This window comes from Hermetia illucens, chromosome 4 (assembly GCF_905115235.1).
Source record: "Hermetia illucens chromosome 4, iHerIll2.2.curated.20191125, whole genome shotgun sequence".
Taxonomy (NCBI): Eukaryota; Metazoa; Arthropoda; class Insecta; order Diptera; family Stratiomyidae; genus Hermetia; species Hermetia illucens.
This window is the reverse complement of record NC_051852.1, coordinates 161,791,043-161,811,237: the sequence shown is the minus strand read 5'-3', so window position 1 is coordinate 161,811,237 and position 20,195 is coordinate 161,791,043. Positions and strand designations below refer to the sequence as shown.

Genomic DNA, 20,195 nt, shown 5'->3' with positions numbered 1-20,195 from the left:
TGAAACCCAACCAGACGACAACTTTCTTATTAGCGTTATTCCAATCATCTCATCAGAAAATTGTCCACTAATTCTTATTTGACCGGCTTCTATTCGTTTGTGGACCAATGCACCACCAATTAATCCAATAATGCATATGTTGCCTTGCAACAACCATCCAAAGATAAACATTAATACTCTGTCCCAATTCAACTGTCAGAAGAAAAACAGAGTCGAGGGGAGGGTTATCAGCCGCCTGACAGAACCCAATTGTCTATTTGCTATGAGAAGGATTTTCATAGCAAGTAAACAGAAACTCCTACGTTTTATATTGTGATAAACAATGGCTATATTCGAGGTGAGCTTCATAGAAAATTTTCCCGATATTCATCAAGTTTTCAACAATGTATGATTGTTCTAGTGGCGCAAGTTCAATTTTTTCGATCTCAGCCAAGGGGCAGACAATGGAAGACTTCAGGAAGCTATAAAGGTTTGAATCACTTTTTCCCAATGATACACAGGCAACTAGTCACGTATATTTTCAGGATGCCGAAATTACGTGCGCAACTAATGGTAAAAATCAAATTATCATTTGTGATTCATATGGGTGGATCCATGTAGTGTACAGGAACTGGGATTTCACATCGTTCAAGGGACATGATTCACCCATCGCGCTCTGCACCTTATCCATTCAAAACAATCTACTCGTGACGATTTCGGTTTGTAGCTTTATCCAGAGTAAATCCTTGCATTTTCAAATCACTTGAATCACTTTTAAAGAGCGACGACAATGGCGACGTGCCTGTCTACAAGGTCTGGAACCTCATGAAAATTACAAAGACAAACGGTGCTCCTTGTTTAAGGACTGTAAAGGCCGCGTTGCAAAAACCCACTTCAATTGGTAAAATACATTTTGTTTTTCACGAATAACAGCCAATTAATCCTCTCTGATTGATTCCAGCCGTCACGGAAAATGGACAATTTTTAGCGATTGGATTCGACCGAGGAGGGATATCGTTGTATAGAGGAGATATAGGACGCGATCGATCGAAAACACTAAAAACCTTATCGAGTGGCACAAGCGCTATTACTGGAATTGCATTCAAACAACTCTCCAAAGTAAATTTTCGCTTCTTATTTTTAGAAGTTATTTTATAAACGGTCCTCGCTGTTTCTTACTTTTCAGGTGGTGAATATGTTCGTTTGCTCTGACTCTGGAGTGTTGGTCTACTGTCTCCAGAGCAAAGATAGAGAGACCAAAATTGTTTTAGACAAAACCTATGCTCCTGCTCGTTGCTGTGCTTTGCAGAGTATTCAGGGTGGAAATGAGTCGAACTTCATGGTCGGAAGGGATGATGTAAGTATAAAGTATTTTTGAATGAAAAAAGTGCTCCTACTTCATTCATTGGTACAGCCAAGAAAAAACGGTTAACTGAAGTAAAATGTATGGAATCGACAGTGCATCCAGTGGACAAAAATGAAAAATCGAAATATAGTTTGACGAGTTCGAGTCGATGTCTGTCTGTCCGTCTTTTTCTGTAAGCGGGTGTAAATCTTCAAAAGGCCCTTCCCTGGACACGTCAGCGTGTGATTCTCACTCACTAAAACCACCCCCGACTCCCGCCAAGCTCCGTGGAACCACCATAAGGTATTACATTACGGGGCAGAGTCAGCTCATTTTATCTTGGTCCCCTAACTGCGCTTTTCTCGTCTCCTCTGCCTTTCGCAGTTTGCTCGGGATAGATGCGATCATGGAGTTGATCGCATCCCAGTCTTACTGACATGCTAGCATTCTTCGCACCACATTTTCTGATATGTGCACCTCTCCTAGAGTCTCCTCTAGGTTCTTCTTTCCTTCTGCAAATCTGGGACAGTGGAAGAATACGTGCCCTGGGTCCTCTGGGACTCCATTGCAGTTTGGACAATCGGGTGAGGTATCTAGTCCAAATTTAAACAGGTACTGGCAATATCCTCCATGCCCCGAAACAGCTTCGACATCTGAACTTTATAAGCCAGTTCATGGCCGACATACAGAACCTGTCTGGGAAGAAGAATATAGTTGCTGACGCTTTGTCACGTGTCTCCGAGGTAAACATCTCCGCCTCAGTCGATTTCTTGGCTATCGCCAAGGCCCAGGAGGATGACGCAGTGCTTCAGAGCCTCAAATCCAACCCCAAATACAAATTTCGGGAGTTGTCCATCTTCGGCTCGAACCTCTCTCTCTGCTGCGAGTACTCGGAAAAGGGACCCCAGCCATACATTCCGGCCACCTTTCACAAGGAAGTGTTTCGCGAAGTTCACGACTTAGCGCATCCAGGCATCAGGACGACAAATCGGCTAGTCACCGAAAAATACTTCTGGCCCTCCTCCTGGATCAGAGAGTGCATCGCATGCCAGAAGTGTAAGGTCACCAGGCATGTAACAAAAGAAGTGGGCTCATTTCCGCGCACACACCACCACAATACACCTCGACATCGTAGGTTCTTTGCGAGACTCGCACGGTTTCAAGTATTGCCTCACAATCATCGACAGGTTTACGCGGTGGCCTGAAGCAATACCTCTGAAGGACATTACAGCGCAATCTTGTGCCGAAGCCGTCTGTCGAGAGTGGATCCCTCGCTTTGGTGTCCCTGAAGTGATTATCACTGACAAGGGAATGCAATTTGAGCCCACCCTTTTTTTGGAGTTAGGCAAACTCCTGGGATTCAAACGCCAGCGGACTACTGCATACCACCCGCAATCCAATGGGATGCTAGAGCGTTGGCACCGGACGCTGAAATCCGCCATTACGACCCGCGACGATCCGTCCTGGACTTAAGTCTTGCCTCTCGTCCTACTTGGCCTCCGAGCAACCCGAATTTGCTGCCGGCCCCGCGGAGCTGGTATACGGGGAGAACCCAAGGCTCCCAAGTGACCCAGTCTTCGATAATAGATCGGGTCTCACAGACTCTGGATTGCTGCGTCTACAGAGAGACAACCATCACCGCCTTAAGCCCACACCTCCCACCCGTCACACATTCGCACCTGCCTGCGCTCCCAGGGGACTGGACACGTGCACGCACGTCTCGGGGGGGGGGGGGGGGGCATTTCTTCCAGCTCGAGATCAGGAGACACAGGAAGACTGTCTCCTTGTCCAGGCTGAAACCCGTTGGCGCCCCAAATCAACGTCGTGTTCGCTTCGCCGAATAATAGGAAACGCAGTTCCGGGTTCAGTCACTGAAATCCCTAGGTTTCATCTGGAGGCGGAGTGATGTGGTGCAGCAGGGTTAGCAACATTCGAAATTTATTTAATTCGACTGACACATGCCACCACCGGCGTTCTCCGTGGCGTAGTAGGCCTAGCCAACCAATTTAGATTGAAATAATTAAAACTTGTTGTTTCTTTTTCGTTGTTGTGAATTTTTATTCTTGCAAATACCGATATTTCGGGAACCACTTGTTCCCTTCATCAGTGCTAACAAGTTTTCTATGACTAGTCAGTTAAAGTTCACAGCATGAATGTCGACCTGGGCTGTACACCGATGGTTTGGAGGCAGGTAAAGGCAGTCTATCTAGGAATACCCAACAGCCTCAACCAGGAAAATCCTATGAGACGGCATTACATCAGTTTACAAATCAAGAAAATCTTGCGAAACGGCTGATGCAAAAAACCTCTTCTGCCTATGGATTATACATCCAATGAAGAACACACCCCTTGGATTCAAGGTAAAAGCTGAAGTTTACAGCGCGCAGGCTCGTGTGGCTATGGACGTAGCAGAATCATCAACGCAACTATAAACCTAATCCAAGAAATAAGTAGTCCCCAATACTATCGCCCGCTCCCAACCTCGCTAAAGTTGCAAATCCTATAAGGGTAAAACGTCCAAAACGGTGATCTAGTCGTATCGTTCCTATCGTTCGGGAAGTTGTTCGAAAGAAACATTTCAGGAAATAAATAGGAAATATGATTTAAGGCCGCCACAATTTGATTTGCCCTAAATCAGACGGACGCAATGTGCGACAATGCAGCAAAAAACAACTCAATGTGATATCTTGATTAGACATTTCAATTTCAAACCCCGAATTGAATCAACGCCAATTCATGTTAAATGCAGAACTGACTAGTCATAGAAAACTTGTTAGCACTGATGAAGGGAACAAGTGGTTCCCGAAATATCGGAATTTGCAAAAATAAAAATTCACACCAACGAAAAAGAAGCAACAAGTTTTAATTATTTCAATTAATTAATCGTTGGAAACACTGCATAATTTCACTCAGACAATTTAGATTGTCTGAGATGATTATTAAGTTGCCAACCGCTAAGTCGGCCACCTTCATTTTACGTTTCAGTTTTAGAGTTGACTTATAACCAACCTTTTCATCTTAAGTTAATTCAGAAATAATTTTAATTATTGAAGTAATTTTTATTTCAAATATATATTATAAAATGTAAGCTTGAAGTCGAGCCAGCTAAACCCTCTTGCTCCTTATAGGCGAGCTCTTTTTGCCTTGGTCGATTCTGCCTACCGGTCTTTGAGCCGGTCTTCTGGCTCGGTGACAGACTGATCGAAGGCTGGCCAGTTCAGTATTCTACCAGTAGTTTGGTCTTCTATTGGGGAATGAGCACCTCGTAGGCGTGAACGCATCACATGATTTGGTAATGCATTGGACCACATGGACCTCTCTCTTCGTAGACGAGCTCATCCAGAACTTTAGCAGACAATCCTGACACCTTTCTTGGTTTCGGGCATGATGGTTTTCTGCCCGGTGATTCCACCCACAGCCCAAAGAAGATTGCCTTGTGTAGTCCTTGCTGATACACCAGGACATACTACGTGCCAGTGCAGGGCTGTCAAAGGGCAGGCAGACCCCCCTTTTTGAAAAGTTTTTACATAACCTTCATTGGCCAGAATTATATTCAACTATGCAAAAGCGTCTCATAGACTGTGACCCCTTGCATTTGTCTCGCTGCTATCCCACTCCAGGGCCCAAGCATTTAAGTCACCAGCAATCACCCTTAGCCCACAGTAGATCTACTATAGGCAGTACCCTTACAAAAATGACCCCACTTGCAAATGTGCTTGCAGAAGCTTAACTGTACACATCAGAGACGCTAAACAAGGAAAAGGCATAATCTTCGTCAAATCGTATTGGTAAGAGAGAGATCGGTGAGCTTTTGCTATTCTGGTACTACGGCGTGCTCACCCATATAGCAAAAAGTTGTTTCACGTATTCACTTATACATAAGCAAAAACTTGCCAATCTCACCAATACATTGGCAAGTCCGGGCGGTATGTCAAACACAGCTGATCGGGTTTTCGGTACGTCTCGCTCATGCTCAAGGGCAAAACAATTTGAAATCGTGTGTACTCGCACTGATTTCCCCCCTTGAGGGGCAAGGGGGAGTGAGGTAGCTGTCTAGTATCTAACTGTGCCTTAGCCTACGACCTCTTGCGTCGAAAAGAAGACTGTCAAATCCGACCCATACAGTGAATGACATAAATTTATGTGCAGTTTAAAGGGGGGCTCTCCATACATGTAAAGGGTGGATGTAACAAATTTTTTCACCGCATATAGCTATGTGGGGTATCAAATGAAAGGCCTCGATTAGTACTCTCTGAATCTGATAGTTTAGACGTGAATTGTAGAGTGCACGAATAAGAAGCCAAAATTTACGCTCTTAAAGTGGGACAGACTCAATTTCGGAAACTATCCAACCCAAAAATCCGTCACACGCATTTTTCTCGGAGACGGTTATAGCGATTGACACCAAATTTGGTGGAAAGATGGGAACTGCGAACACTCACGCATACTGTGAGTTACATCTTTTTATGTCGAATTTAAGGGGGGGGGGGGTCACTATACATGCAAAAGGGGTGTGTAATTTTTTTCACCAAATATAGTCATGTGGGGTATAAAATGAAAGATCTTGGTTAGTATTTTCCGAAACTAGTCTTAGTTTTGACATTTGTTTGAAAGGTGTGAAGTACGGAGAGTCAAAAGTGATCGTTTATTTAACGGGCCCATTCTCAGAAACTGCCCAAAATCTGAAAAAAAAAACAAGAGTCTGTCACTATATGGTGCCTAGGTTCCGAAATACCTTCCATACCGATATCCCTTCAAATAAAGTTAGTAACAGTATATAACTATAATTTTCAGTAATTGGCCACAAAACCCCCTTAAGTTCATCCTAGTACCATGCAGTGCAGTAATATAGGCTATAACATAGAGCAACAAAGTTATAATAATTCAAAGTTGTTGCTTCTTTGCAAATTCAAGACTGAATGTGGATATTCTCACATAATATTACCTTGATCAGTCGATGGTAAAAGACCAAAAGGCAGACCTAAGCAACGGTGGCTTGATACGCTGGATGGGGATTTGAAAGCCTCGAGATTGCACCCAGATCAGGCATCCGATAGAGCCAAATGGCGAAGCCGATCACGACGAGCCGACCCCGCTTGTGAACGGGACAAAGGCTGAAGAAAAAGAAGAATATTACCTTGATCAAAAAGTTCCCGGAATTCATTAAAAAAAAACAAACAATACCTGTTTATTGTTGAAAATCGATATTGTCCTCTTCAAAGTAGTCTCCATCGACTGCAACGCACTTATGCCAATGCTTAATCCAGGCCTAGAAACATTTTTAAAACGCCATATTAGGTATTTCCATTAGGACCATCTTCGATTTTTCCATTATCCCCTCTCGGCCACTGAAACGCGTTCATCTCAGTGGTTTTTTGATTCGATTGAAGAGAAAGAAATCGTTTGGGGCCAAATCAGGTGAATTCGGTGGTTGTTTTTAACCAAAAACTCGCGGATAATGATAACATTGTGCGACGGTACTTTATCGTCGTGCAAGATCCACGAGTTGTTCACCAACCAATGCTTGCGTTTTTGACGGACTGATTCACGCAAAAGTTTCAAAACACCCAGACAATATTCCTTGTTGGCATTCTAACCTTTTGGTAAGAATTAACTATGCACCACACCGTGGTAATCGATGAAAAGCGTGAGCATCGCCTTCTTCTTTAACTGGAAACGACGCGGTTTCCTTGGTCTCAGCTCATCCGACGCGCGCCATTACTCGCCTGATGTGTAGACTGCGCGTCGTACTCATAAACACACGTCTCGTATCCAGTAATAATGCATTTGATGAATACTGGCCCAAAATCAGTAATGAAAATCATGTCTTTGGCGATGTGCCCACAGCCCTTCTTTTGCATGAAATTCTCGAAAATCGTGAACACGCTCAGAGACACATGTACTCAACCCGACGTAACTTTCAAACGCCAAACTTTGACGGTAATATCAATGACAGTTGAGCAACATACACACACGACGATCATTCCAAGAACTTTTTGATTAAGATAGTATATGCATATATTAGGTGCTACGTACTAATGGGGCCAATGCACACTCAAATGGTTTTATATAAGAAATACACAAAACTTTTCATACCTGAAGTGTCCAGCTTCCGGTTTCCCAACTTGTTTGGATCTGTTGTAGGTTGTATTCTTCACATTTGGTAATAATACTGGGCTTCTTGTGTGAATCGTATGAGTTTGACTGCTATCAATATAATGCTTTGCAGATCAAACTATTTGTTTAAATGGCTTTTTAAAAAATAGAGAGCAATTGGATTTTTAACTATGGACACAGGGAACTGTCATGTGCTCATCATTCCTCATATAGGGAAACTCAAATCCTTTTATACCTGAAGCGTCTAGCTTCCGGTTTTCCGACTTGTTCTGTTTATTTAGTAGCTATCCATGGACTATAAGCGTCGCAAGTATACATTCAGCTGGATTTTTAGACAAAGTATATTAAAAGCGATTGTCAAACATATCCCAGCAGGACGAATCTCAAGGTCTGGCTTCGCTAAATTGGTAGACGAAAGAAGACGCAACAACACACAACATAATGATGCCACCGAACCTTTCAACTGATCACCCAAATTTTTGTAAATCCAAAAGATGTCAAACCAGCCTTTTTCGCTTTTTCTATGTGATTTGATAATTTATCCTAGAGTTGAGGACGGAAAAAGTTGAACCTGCACTGAACATTATAAAAATTTATATAAAACTTTTTGCAATGAATTAATTTAGTGAAATATAACTTTTCTAGGCAATATACTGCTACACAGTGGATGAAAGAGGGCCTTGTTACGCTTTGGATGGTCAAAAATTCATTATTCAATGGTTCATTTGCTAACAATAACAAAATCGACGAAAAACATTTTGCCTTCCGGTCAAATTCGAAATTTTCCAAACTAATTTCAGAACTTTTCAAATAACTTCAGAATTTTCTAAATCCATTCTAGAATTTTCCATTTAAAATTCAAACTTTCCCATTTCCAATCCAGAATTGTTCCAACATAAAGTTTTATAGCAACAAATCTGCTGGTGGAAGGCGAATCCACCTCAAGACCTTCAGATTTAGCAAATCTCGTCCCAAACAACTATCGGCTCGCCTGACTCAAGGTAACACTTTGGCATCAATCCACGCCCAAAACAACTTAAATCAGCCAGAATAGGTGTACTTTTGCCTCCGCGTTCTACACAAAGTATCGCTCCAACAGCTCCCATTTTGGCCATCTTGCATCCTGCACAGCTACAGCTCCCCGAACTAAACTCGTCGATGAAATGACTTGGACTATTTAAATCTTCCGTAACCATGCAGCAGACATTCTTCCACCCACAAACCATAGTTCCAGAAATTCCACCGCTCTCTTTCAATATTTTCCATATTATATCATATATCATTCTCAGCAAGTGTGGTTGTTAGATGGGACCCACTATAGATGGTCATACCAAACCATACGAGCACAAATTCGACCGCAACTTGCCCACAGACGCGCAATCTCGCTGCAACCAAAAACTTGCTTTGAAGGTATGTGGCTAGTGTAACGCATTTGCAAATCATGGCGAGGTTTGATACGTAAAATCAAGGGAAAAGCGAAGATTTGGAGTTAGCGGCAAACGGATAGAGCCAGCGTAAAAATCCGACCCATTTGGAAGGCATGTGTCGACTAACAACACAATGACAACTGCACTACACTTAGCCTAATTGCCAGATTTTATTTGAAAATTTAAATATCCATCAATCCATCAGTCATTGCAATAGACGATCAGTTTGCCATCAGGTTAGGCGGCATCTAATGAGCTGCCTCTGCCCTGGACGAAATCGTTAGACATTTTTCTTTTTGTATGCTTGGGTAATATGCCCCAAACACGTGGGAGTAAGTTGCTCTCCATTTAGACCCGTCCAACATCAAGTGGATATGGACTTAGGACCCCTCATATCTCAAGCAAAAAAATCTTTCTTCCTCCGAGAATACAAAACATTGCCCCCTTTTTACTGTACTGATATCTGCTCCCGTGTCGATTTTGTATCGCGCCGCTTGAATTTTTTATCTGTCTATCATTCCCTATTATTTGATCCCCGATTACGACTTGGTTATAGGGTTTACTCACAGTGAATCCATTTATTTGTGCCATGTTTTGACATTCGGTGTTCGGTGAGTATCAAATCCGGAATGTTGACGGGACCATTCTTAGAAATTAACCAGTCGAAAAATTTGAAAAAATAACGAAGTTGCGTCTATATATTACCCCATCCCGAAAATACCCTCCACATCAGTCTGCACAAATAAAGTTAATAACAGTATTTTATCATTATAGCATATTACTATATTTTTGGGAAATTGAGTGAAAACCCCCCTTAAAGTAACCCTAGGTCCGGCGTTAGCTTTTTGCGGGAAACAATCAGTGACAATGCCGTACAACAGCGAAAGATAAGTGATCGATGTCCTGAACACAATATCCGTAAATATTTTATCATCAGACTTTTCGGATTCCTATTTTTAATATATCTTCCTCCTCGAATGTATTTCTCTGATGTTGTTTCGAAAATAATCGTTTGGCGGTCGCTGTGTGTATAATCCTCACAAGCACCTTATGATGGATAAACTGCGCTCGGTGATTCAGTATGTTGCTTATGCGGATGGTTTGCTCATCCTTGTTGGTGAAACATGGGAATTGAGCTTGAAAGGAATGGTACAGAATTACTCAAATCATTAACAATATCGAGCCGCACTGGTCTAATGAAAACAATAATGATAGAAGACTACAACTTTGTGCAAGACTGATCTTGCCAGTCCTCATATACGAAGACGTGGGTTCTTAGCAAGAAAAATTGTGAACTCTTGACCGTGTTCGAAAGAAAAATCTTCTGGAGATGAACGATTCCATAGCGTACATAACGACGAAATCTATGAGCGATTCCAGGTTGTGGGTAAAATCCGGCTCAATAGGTTGTGGTGGGCGGGTCCCTGAATCCGTATGGATGAGGATGATCCAGCCGGAAAAGTCTATAAGGGCAATATCTATGGTAGAAAAAGAAGACGAGGCAGACCCTGCTTGAGATGGAACGATGGCGTAGGCCACGGCGCCCGGTAGCTTGTAGCTTGACCTCGTCGCAAAACCGGAATGTCTGGAGTTGCTTATTAAGGCAGGCCTAGAACGGATACCGGTTGTTGCGTCGTTGATGATGAAAGTCGGATGAATGTTGGCGAAAAAATGTCCTTTCACTCGCGACGTTGCCAAAAAGTTCTCCTCTCATTCCTTGTATGAGTGCTCCTGAACGGCCTTCAGACCAATTTCATGGGATACGAACCCAGAGACTTACAGCCCTCTACAGTGCCACGACAGTGCTAAATATACATATATGTATATTGCGGGCTACATACACCTGGGATAGTTCTGATAATAATGTTGAACTCTTAGTGTGAAGCGAATGGAATTAGCTGTAAGCGATAAAGTACTTTTCAGAACAAATTATTTGTGTAAATAGCTGCTGGTAGTTGAATCTTATATTATTATGGAAGCACAACTACCACGAACTCAAAGTTCCTCACATAGGAAAGCACAAAACATTTTATACCTGAAGCGTCCAGCTTCCGGTTTCCCGAGTTGTTTTATATCATCAAATTTGAATTTTCAATCCCACCCTGTAAGGGGAGAGAAAGGGGAATTAAAGAGCCATAAATTTGTAAGCACTGACGACCGTCGCAACATGGTTTGAGAGAGAAAACCTCCCCTTCTCCTTTAATACATCCCTGCGGGGTTGGAGTTCGAAATTAAACGCTATCATTTAGAAATAAAAGTAGCCTCACTTTGAGGCACTATGGCTTTTTAAGAAAGGATAACGGACCCAATTATTTTACGGGATTAGAAAGAGGGACCTTCTATTTTCATGTACATATTAACCCCATCCTCTCTCCTTAATTCAACTTTACCCTGATGACATAAAAACAAGTCGGAATACCGGAAACTGAACCAGTCCCCTGGAATACTTACAATCCAAAAATTATATTATATTATAATATTAGCTGCTTTTGCTGTAATACTTGTATACATACAATACAAAGGGATCAAGTTTTCGCTATCAGTTTACAAGGCCCCAATAAAGCTCTGGAAGAGGAGGTTTGTTAAATTATTCAATTGATTTGCTGGCATTTATTTCCCGGTCATTTCGATCGCGCCAGATGTCTAATACTAACACTAAGTACTCAAACAATCCTACGAGATTCATTTTTCAGTGCCCGCAGTGGCCATAATGTTTAATTCATTTTTCTGTTAGATTATAAGATTGCATTTCGTTCGTTTTCTCAATCTACGTATTAATAATAATAATCGTTGGAGCAACAATCCATATTGGATCAGGGCCTTGAAGTGTGTTAGAGCACTTCATTCAAGACCGTATTATTATTATTCTGTTAAGGGAAAGTCGCACCGCGTCCCCGAAGAACCATTGTGCCCCTTTTACTGGTTATAGTGTACCTGTTGATCATAGTATCTCAAGCAGGCCTGTAACCGTTAGGAACTTTAGTATGTTCCCTACTTCCAGATTTTTCAGCTTCGCATCTGGTATTAAGTGTTTCCCAGATGCCTCGACCTACTTTGCACAAGTGCCGAACACTGTCCCAGGACGTGTATAGAGGTTTCGTTCTCCTCCTCACAAAACCCGCAGGCAGTGTCCGTAGATATCCCTAGCTTCCCTAGGTGATAGTTCAGCCGACAATGACCAGTGAGAATTCCCACTATGATTCGAAGGTTCTTTTTGGTGAGGTTTAAGCAATCCTTTGTGCGCATGGGTTCGTATCCCCCAATAAGCACCCTGGACTGCTCCATTCCTGGTAGGCCCGCCCAATATAGTTCCCTCAACCGTTTCTCTTCGTTTCTTAGATTCATAGCCATGAAACCGTTTCCGATTCCACAGAAGGGTTCTGGCCCGTGTAAAGGCATCCCTGCTCCCTTCTTGGCTAGTTCATCCGCTGCCTCATTGCCTTCCAACCCAGCATGGCCTGGGACCCAAAGTATCCAGACCTTGTTGGACGAGCCGAGTGTATTCAGTCTCTCAAGGCATTCCCATACCAGTTTAGAGTTCACCTGGTTGGACCTAAATGCCTTGATTGCTGCTTGGCTCTCGGTGAGAATAGCTATGTTCTGCCCCCTGTAGTTCCTTTGCTTCAAGACCGTAACGGTACACTATAGGATTACAGTACCCTATAGGAGGCGATGTGGTCAGTATTGCGCTCGCCCGAGATTATTACCCTGATTTGACTCAGATACTCATTTACAGCTGAGTCGACTGGTACCCGACGTCAAATCACGATACAAATTCCATTGCCACTAGTGAGATTTGAACCGCGACTTTCCGTACGACAGCCTTGTGCTCTAACCACTCAGCTATTCGGACACGTATTACTGTTCATTATTTGTTGTCAATCAAATAAATAAAAATAAAAAATAAACACATTTCTGAGCCTGACTAGCAAGAAGTTTGCAAGTACTTGTCCACGGAACACAGTAGAGTTTAGGATAGTTCAGCCCTGGTGATTGATCTTGATCAACCTGGATAGTCCTTTGGCTATCGCTCAATTCCACTAGTCATTACACGTTCTATGCAGATGATATTTTCTCTGCATCTCACAACAAAGCTGATCTTAAGCGATTTGTCCAAAAGTTGAATGATCGTGATCGGCTGCACATGAATAAGCTTTTAACAACCCACCCCAATAAAATAGGCACTATCACTGTCAGTGGCAGCGTCCTGGCGAGAGCAAAATAAGTTAAGTATCTCGAATCAATTGCGGGAGTAGAATAAGAAGGCAACCTATTCTCACATTTTCTTTCGATCATTTCTCAATCACGACCAAGACTGGACAATATAAAGCTTGCACACCTTGATTATAATCTATAATAAAGCTGACTGGAACAGCTTTAAAAACCAAATCGTTTTTGAAAAGCATTTTTGTTGTTGTGTTTTTAGTTAGGGTAGGGTGAAAAACAACATGATTAGATTGGTATTTGTATGCTCAGAGGGTCTATGAGGAGATGGATTTGCAGTGTGGATTATGTTGCTAGTCACTAGTAAGATGTGTGATGGTGTATAGTAATGTAAACCTTTGAACATTTCAAAGCACCTGGCATGGATGGCATCTATCCGGCAATGCTAAAGGAGGGTATGGAGCATTTAGAGCGACCTCTAAGAAATATTTTTCGAGGATGTCTTGCTCTGGGCTACGTGCCTTCTTCTTGGCAACAGGTTAAGGTAGTTTTCATACCGAAACCTGGGAAAGATGACTATTCTAATCCAAAGAACTTCAGACAGATCAGCTTGACTTCATTCTTGCTGAAAGGTTTGGAGAGACTGGTGGAGCGTCACATTCGTGGAAACGCACTTAGGTCACACCCACTTAGTGAAAACCAACATGCTTACCAACGTGGAAAGTCCTGTGAGTCTGCTCTTCATTCTTTGGTCACAAAGATAGAGGATGCAACTTTGAATGGTGAGTACGCGCTGGGGGTGTTCGTGGACATTGAAGGGGCTTTTGACTGTCCGCCTTTTCAAAAACTTTGTGATGCCGCCAGAGCGCATGGTGTTGATGATGCTTTAATTAAGTGGATCCATGCTATGCTAACGCAAAGATTGTTGTGTGTTGAGGTAGGGGTCGATCGCTACCTGACTACAGAAGCGACGAAGGGCTGCCCCCAAGATCGACTCACTGCTATGCGAACTGCAAAATTTGCCAATACACGCTCAAGCTTATGCCGATGACGTGGCTGTACTTGCTGTTGATCGGGATCTTGGAACGGTGTGTAGGAATATACAGCGTGCCGTTGATTTGATAGACAGCTGGTGCCTTAGACATGGTTTGTCAGTTAATCCAAATAAAACCACAATGGTTTTATTCACAAAAAGGAGAAAACTGGATGGACTTTGTCTCCCTGAGATGAGGGGTACTACCCTTAACTCTCCGAAGAAGTGAAATATCTGGGGGTCACTCTAGATGAAAAACTTCTTTGGAACAAACATGTAGAGGTAAAGATGAAACGAGCTCTCACAGCTTATGGGCTGTGCAGACGGACCTTTGCCTCGACATGGGGACTCAGGCCTCATGTGGTAAAGTGGATATACGTTGCCATCATTAGGCCGATGTTCGTATACGCATCCGTAGTGTGGTGGATTAAGGTGAGACAAAAAGGTTTTCACCGCAAACTAGACGCATTGCAAAGAACTGTTTGTCTGGGTATCACTGGTGCCATGAGCACGACATCCGGCGCAGCTCTGAATGCACTACTCAATTTGCAGCCCCTGGATATATTTATTCAAAGCACTGCAATGAGAGCAGCTCATAGGCTAATTCGATTAGATCTATGGGAAAACAACGGATGTGGGGGGCACAGAGCATTGGAAGAGTTACTAGGAGGACTAAATCCAGTTCTTACAATGCCTTCCGATTCTCGTGTCCCCATACATCTGTTTGGTAGAAGATATGTAGTTACCCTGAAGCGTAGAGAGGACTGGGAAGACCCAGAGGAATGCGTGGCGGGATATACGGAAGTCTTCTACACCGATGGCTCAAAAACAGAAGAGGGTTCTGGAGCCGGAGTCTACCTCTCGAATAAAAACGAGAAGTGGGCTTTTTCTTTGGGACAATATGCAACGGTTTTTCAAGCCGAAGTTTATGCGATCCTAAGGGTGGCAAACTGGGTGATTGACGAACGGTTGAAGGGTAGGCGCATCGCAATCTGCAGTGACAGTCAAGCTGCACTGAGGGCATTGAGCAGTCCTTTGATCACCTCGAAAATCGTTCAGGAATGCAGAAACCGTTTGAACTCTATATCTAGATTCAATACGGTGGAACTACTCTGGGTACCTGGTCACTGTGGCATAGAGGGAAATGAAATCTCGGACGCTTTAGCGAAAGAGGGGTCAATCTCCCCTATGCCGGGACCGGAGCCAGCAATTGGGGTATCAGTAGCATTGGCTAAGTCTGTTTTCAAAAACTGGGAACAAGTTTCCCATAACGACAGGTGGCAGAGCTTAAATGCTGCTCGACACACCAAACTTTTCCTGCCAGAACCCAACATACGTACCGCAAAGTTTATCCTGTCGAAAAGCAGGAAGACTTGCAGGTGTATTGTGGGCATTCTGACAGGCCATAATTCACTAGCTGGGCATATGTTCAGAATAGGAATTACCGAAGATGATACGTGTCCCTCGTGTAATGAGGAAGCGGAATCCACGGAGCATTTCCTATGTGAATGCCCCGCCTATGGACGCATCAGGCATCAGATCTTTGGTGCCGATGTCCTCCAATTGCGACGGGTAGCATCACATCCACTAACGGAAATCTTGCGATACGTTAACGAATCCGGAATATTCCGTTAGACGGGGGAGGCGAGTACAATGGGCCAACACGGCCTGAGTGCTCAGAAGCTGTAGCTTCTCCCCCACCATACACACACACACACACACACACAATGTAAACCTTAAAGCAGTGAGAATATATACAACTGTTTTTACAGTTTGACACTTGATTTCTTAATAAAGTCTTATTAGCTCCTCAATGTAGTTCTTGCTCCCATTTCTAAGTAACATATTCACAGAGTTGAAAGCTTTGCTCCAACTACAATTCTTCCTAACAGCAGCAACGATCTGACATGAGAAGGATATGTGATCAACTGTCTCTGGAACTCCGCAGATGTAACATAAGTCATTCCTTAGTTTATCAATTCTAAAGTGGAAAGACTTGGAATATACATGACCCCAATAGAGTCTGTTGAGGGTCTTGATTGTGGAATTGTTTGCGAATCAATGAATTCTGGTAGATTCACAGGCAGTGTGGGGTAGAAGCTAGCAAAAACCCTACCTTTTCGTCTCGAGATTTCTTGGTACTCAAACTGCCAGTCCTAGTTGATCCTGTTTTGGACGTGCCATATTATATCATTCTCAGCAAGTGTGGTTGTTAGATTGGACCCACTATAGATGGTCATACCAAACCATACGAGGACAAATTCGCAAGATCCCTCTCCAGCCAAATTTTCTTACCTCAGCCACTAAAGTGACAGATAGAAGAGGGCGGGCCGTAAAATAGAAAGGTACAACGAAAACTCTCAACTGGTCACTGAAATTGATTGATGATTTACAATCCGAAAGAGGTCATATCCGTCTTTCTTAAGTCTAGTAAATTGTTTTGTATATTGTCTGCAAACTTCAATTTAGTACTTGTTGCCACTTTTGGTCAATCCAGTCCTTCTTTTCGCCTTTTCTATGTGATTTGATTATTTATCCTAGAGACCTAGAAACATCTCAATTTGGGAACTGTTGAGGACGAAGGAAGTAGAGCTCGCACTGAAAACTATAAAATATTGTGTGGAAATGGATGTTTGAATTGAATTAATTTCGTGAAATATAATTCTTCTAGGCTATATACTGCTACACAGTGGATGGAAGAGGGCCTTGTTACGCTCTGGATGGACAAAAATGCATCATTCAATGGTTTCGAACACATTTGCTAACAATAACGAAATCGACGAAAAACATTTTGCCTTCACAAAAGTATGTTCTCAAGAATATTAGTAAATTTTTCTGTTTCATTATCGCTATCGATCTTCAGAGAATTCACCCTCACCGTTATCGACATTCAAAATAAATTCATTGTTTATACGACTACCATTGATGCGGTTGCTGCGATTCTGATTGAGTTCGGAACTTGCTACATAGTCACGAAAACCAAAGAAGTCTACCATTTAGATGAAAAGGATTTGCAAAGTAAATTGAATCTTTTATTCAAGAAAAATTTATACGACATTGCGATCCGCATTGCAAAAAATCAACAGTACGATGCGGAAGGTTTGGCAGGAATTTTCAAACAATATGGGGATCATTTATATGGAAAGGGCAACTATCAAGGTGAATTATTGACTCCTGAATTTTCCAGATCATTCATTGATGATATACTTGCAGGTGCTGTTGAACAATATATTAAAACGATTGGGTATCTGGAACCGTCGTATATAATTCGGAGGTTTTTAGATTCAAGACATATTAGTTACCTAACTGATTATCTAGAAGCTTTGCATAAGCAGGGTCAAGCGACTGCTGATCACACCACTTTATTGTTGAATTGTTTCACTCGGCTGGATTTTACAGATAAGGTAATTGGTACTTATCACCGTCTGTTCAACTATTATAAACTAAAAATTGGTTTTCAGCTTAAGGATTTCCTATCGAACGATGGGAACCCCGATATAATCTTCGATTTAGACGTTGCAATTAAAGTTTGTCGTAATGCTTCAATTGATCTGGCACTCTCCCTAGCAAAACGCAATCAGAAGCATGACCATAGTATCAGCATTCTTTTAGAAGAAATGCATGCCTACGAAGAGGTTAGTTTACATGAAAGGCATTACTCAATGACGCATAATGTTTACTTTATTCAGGCTTTGGAATATATTTCGAATCTTCCTCTTAATTGTGCGGAGAAAAGTTTAAGAAAATATGGTAGTATCCTTATGGAGCATAGTCCAGATCACACGACAGAGCTGCTAAAGAAGCTGTGCACAAATTATAGGCCAAAAGGGAGTCCAACAATGATGATAATGGAGTCAGTACCCTATGATAAATTAGAACGTGCTAATGCGGAGGATTTTATACAGCTTTTCGTTAAACATTCCGACAAGTGAGGAAAATACGGAAATTTTTGGAATTGAATTATTAAAATTCCTTCTTTAAATAGGTTAATAGAGTTCCTTGAACATTTGGTAGCAAATGTGACGACCTGTAGTGGAGCAATTTATAATACACTCATTGAATTATATTTGAAACAATGGCAAGAAGACAAAAGTGTGGAGGACAGATTGCTAGATATTCTGAAAACATATGATGACGTCTACGATAGGGACCATATTTTAGTTTTATGCAGGATGGTAAATTTCTTGCCTGGGATCTTATGGCTCTACGAGGAACAGAAATTGTATGTTAAAATTTAATGGCTTCAAGTGTTGGTTACAGTTTTATTGTTTATTACAACAGATACCATCTGGTGGTTCGTTATCACTTAAAGAATCGAGATTATAATGGACTGATAAGCACATGCAAACGTCTGGGATCAAATCAGCCATCATTGTGGCTGCAAGCTCTTACAGGATTACGGGATGATGATAAGGCTCCACCAACGTTACTTTTACAAGTTCTAAATGTGATTGGTGAGATTGGCTGAATCTCTTATTGTTAAATTTTATAAGATTGTGTCTGCATTTAGCTTCTGAAAAGCTTCAATCGCCTCTTCAAGTATTAAATTGTTTGGCAGTGGAGAATGGACCCAATCTTCTACACGTGCGAGATTATTTCTTACAGGTTTTTAAGAAAGAGGAGGAGAAAACGAGACAGGTATCGAAATTATTCAACTAAATTTTAGTCTCTTAGTTGCCTTCAAATTTTATATGAAGCAATATTTCCCCCATTGTTACACGAACTTATATATTGAATTGACATATTTCACAGGACGAGAAGGATGTAGAGGCACTTAAGGCGGATTTAAATACATTGAAGAACCATATTGATAACATGCGTTACAACCCAATTGAATTTCGGAGCACCATTTGCAATGCTTGTCAGCAACCTCTATCTATGCCAGCGGTTTATTTCATTTGCCAGCACTCATTCCATCAAGAGTAATTATTTGTAATCCAATGGCATCTATAAACAATTAAACATTTCTCCCATCAGCTGCATTCGAACCTATTCGGAGAGTGAAAAAGATTGCAGTGTGTGTCATGCACGGAATTCACAATTGTCCGAAGCCCTTTGTGCTCAGAATGAAGCTCGCAATCAGCATGATACTTTCCACAATATTTTAGACCGATCACATGATCCTTTCTCGGTAGTAGCAGAGTATTTTGGTCGAGAGCTCTTTAATAATATTCTAATTGTGGATGAGCCAGATAATAATGAGGTGAGCCACTCTCTAGGCCACTTTGTAATCACATTGAAAAATCCTGAAATATTTCAGATAAACCAGAACACGATTCAGCCGGTAAAGCCTACAATACCCACCAAGGAATATGGTGCTGGTGCAGAAGCGAAATTGCGCCTACAAGAAGGAAATAAATCTGGTAGCATACACATAATTGTTTTACCCTATCTGTAGCATTTTCAACTTATCGAACTTTTCAGGAAAACCAAACATAATAAACATTCCCGGAGAGGGACGTTTACGCTTAGAGGAGTCACAAAAATACTCATCGTCGTTTATTGAGCCATCTCAAATTACCATTCCCATTGAAATGAATAGAAAATTAAATGAAAGTCCACGAATCACTCCACGGGCTAGTCCAAAGTTGCAAGAACCAATACGCGATAAACAACTAAAGCAATATACAGTTCAACGAAATGATCCTGCTAAAGTCAATATTACTAATCCGTTCGAATATGATGATACGAAAAATCCTTTTGCCGAAGAAGACAGTGAGGATGATGCCTTGAAGGGTGCTGCAAGAGGACCAGTCAAGGAATATGATAGTAATCTTAATCCCTTTGAATAGGTACCCATATGTGATTAGACAATAAATAATACGTATTAATTATATATCGCTTGAATAAAAGGAAATATAATAAAATATATTGGCGTTGTTACCTTCTTTTTCTTTAGTCTTTGTCTCGTTCAGAAGCGAGATCGGCCGGTCTTAATAGATTTCCTGATCTGAATGGAGCCGAAAGACTGTCAAATCATGATTCTGCATATGAAGTCGTCGTTAGTAATAATCGTTGGCGCAATAATCCATGTTGGATCAGGGCCTTGAAGTGTGTTAGAGCACTTCATTCAAGACCGTAACGGTACACCACAGTAGACTGTAGGAGGCAATGTGGTCAGCATTGCGCT

General features: G+C 41.9%; 1 protein-coding gene across 2 annotated transcripts; it reads left to right on the top strand.

Moving 5' to 3' along the window:
* Nucleotides 1-180: 180 nt before the first annotated feature.
* LOC119655780 (vacuolar protein sorting-associated protein 11 homolog) lies at nucleotides 181-19,932 on the top strand. 2 transcript variants are annotated; one of them, XM_038061865.1, is made up of 18 exons: nucleotides 181-337; nucleotides 401-469; nucleotides 525-698; nucleotides 760-880; nucleotides 941-1,098; nucleotides 1,166-1,336; nucleotides 16,737-16,870; nucleotides 16,929-17,224; nucleotides 17,279-17,469; nucleotides 17,527-17,700; nucleotides 17,755-17,993; nucleotides 18,051-18,287; nucleotides 18,347-18,519; nucleotides 18,576-18,703; nucleotides 18,818-18,987; nucleotides 19,043-19,268; nucleotides 19,326-19,428; nucleotides 19,490-19,932. In XM_038061865.1, the coding sequence occupies exons 1-18, from the start codon at nucleotides 323-325 to the stop codon at nucleotides 19,855-19,857; spliced, it is 3,147 nt and encodes a 1,048-aa protein (XP_037917793.1). In that variant the 5' UTR covers nucleotides 181-322; the 3' UTR covers nucleotides 19,858-19,932. The 2 variants fall into 2 exon arrangements, with proteins under 2 accessions (XP_037917793.1, XP_037917792.1); XM_038061864.1 differs by having other exon boundaries at nucleotides 17,279-17,700.
* Nucleotides 19,933-20,195: the final 263 nt, after the last annotated feature.

Coding starts and splice junctions, on each gene's coding strand:
- LOC119655780 (XM_038061864.1), top strand. Junction 881..940: donor GCAAAAACCCACTTCAATTG/GTAAAATACATT, acceptor GATTGATTCCAG/CCGTCACGGAAAATGGACAA. Junction 1,099..1,165: donor CATTCAAACAACTCTCCAAA/GTAAATTTTCGC, acceptor CTTACTTTTCAG/GTGGTGAATATGTTCGTTTG.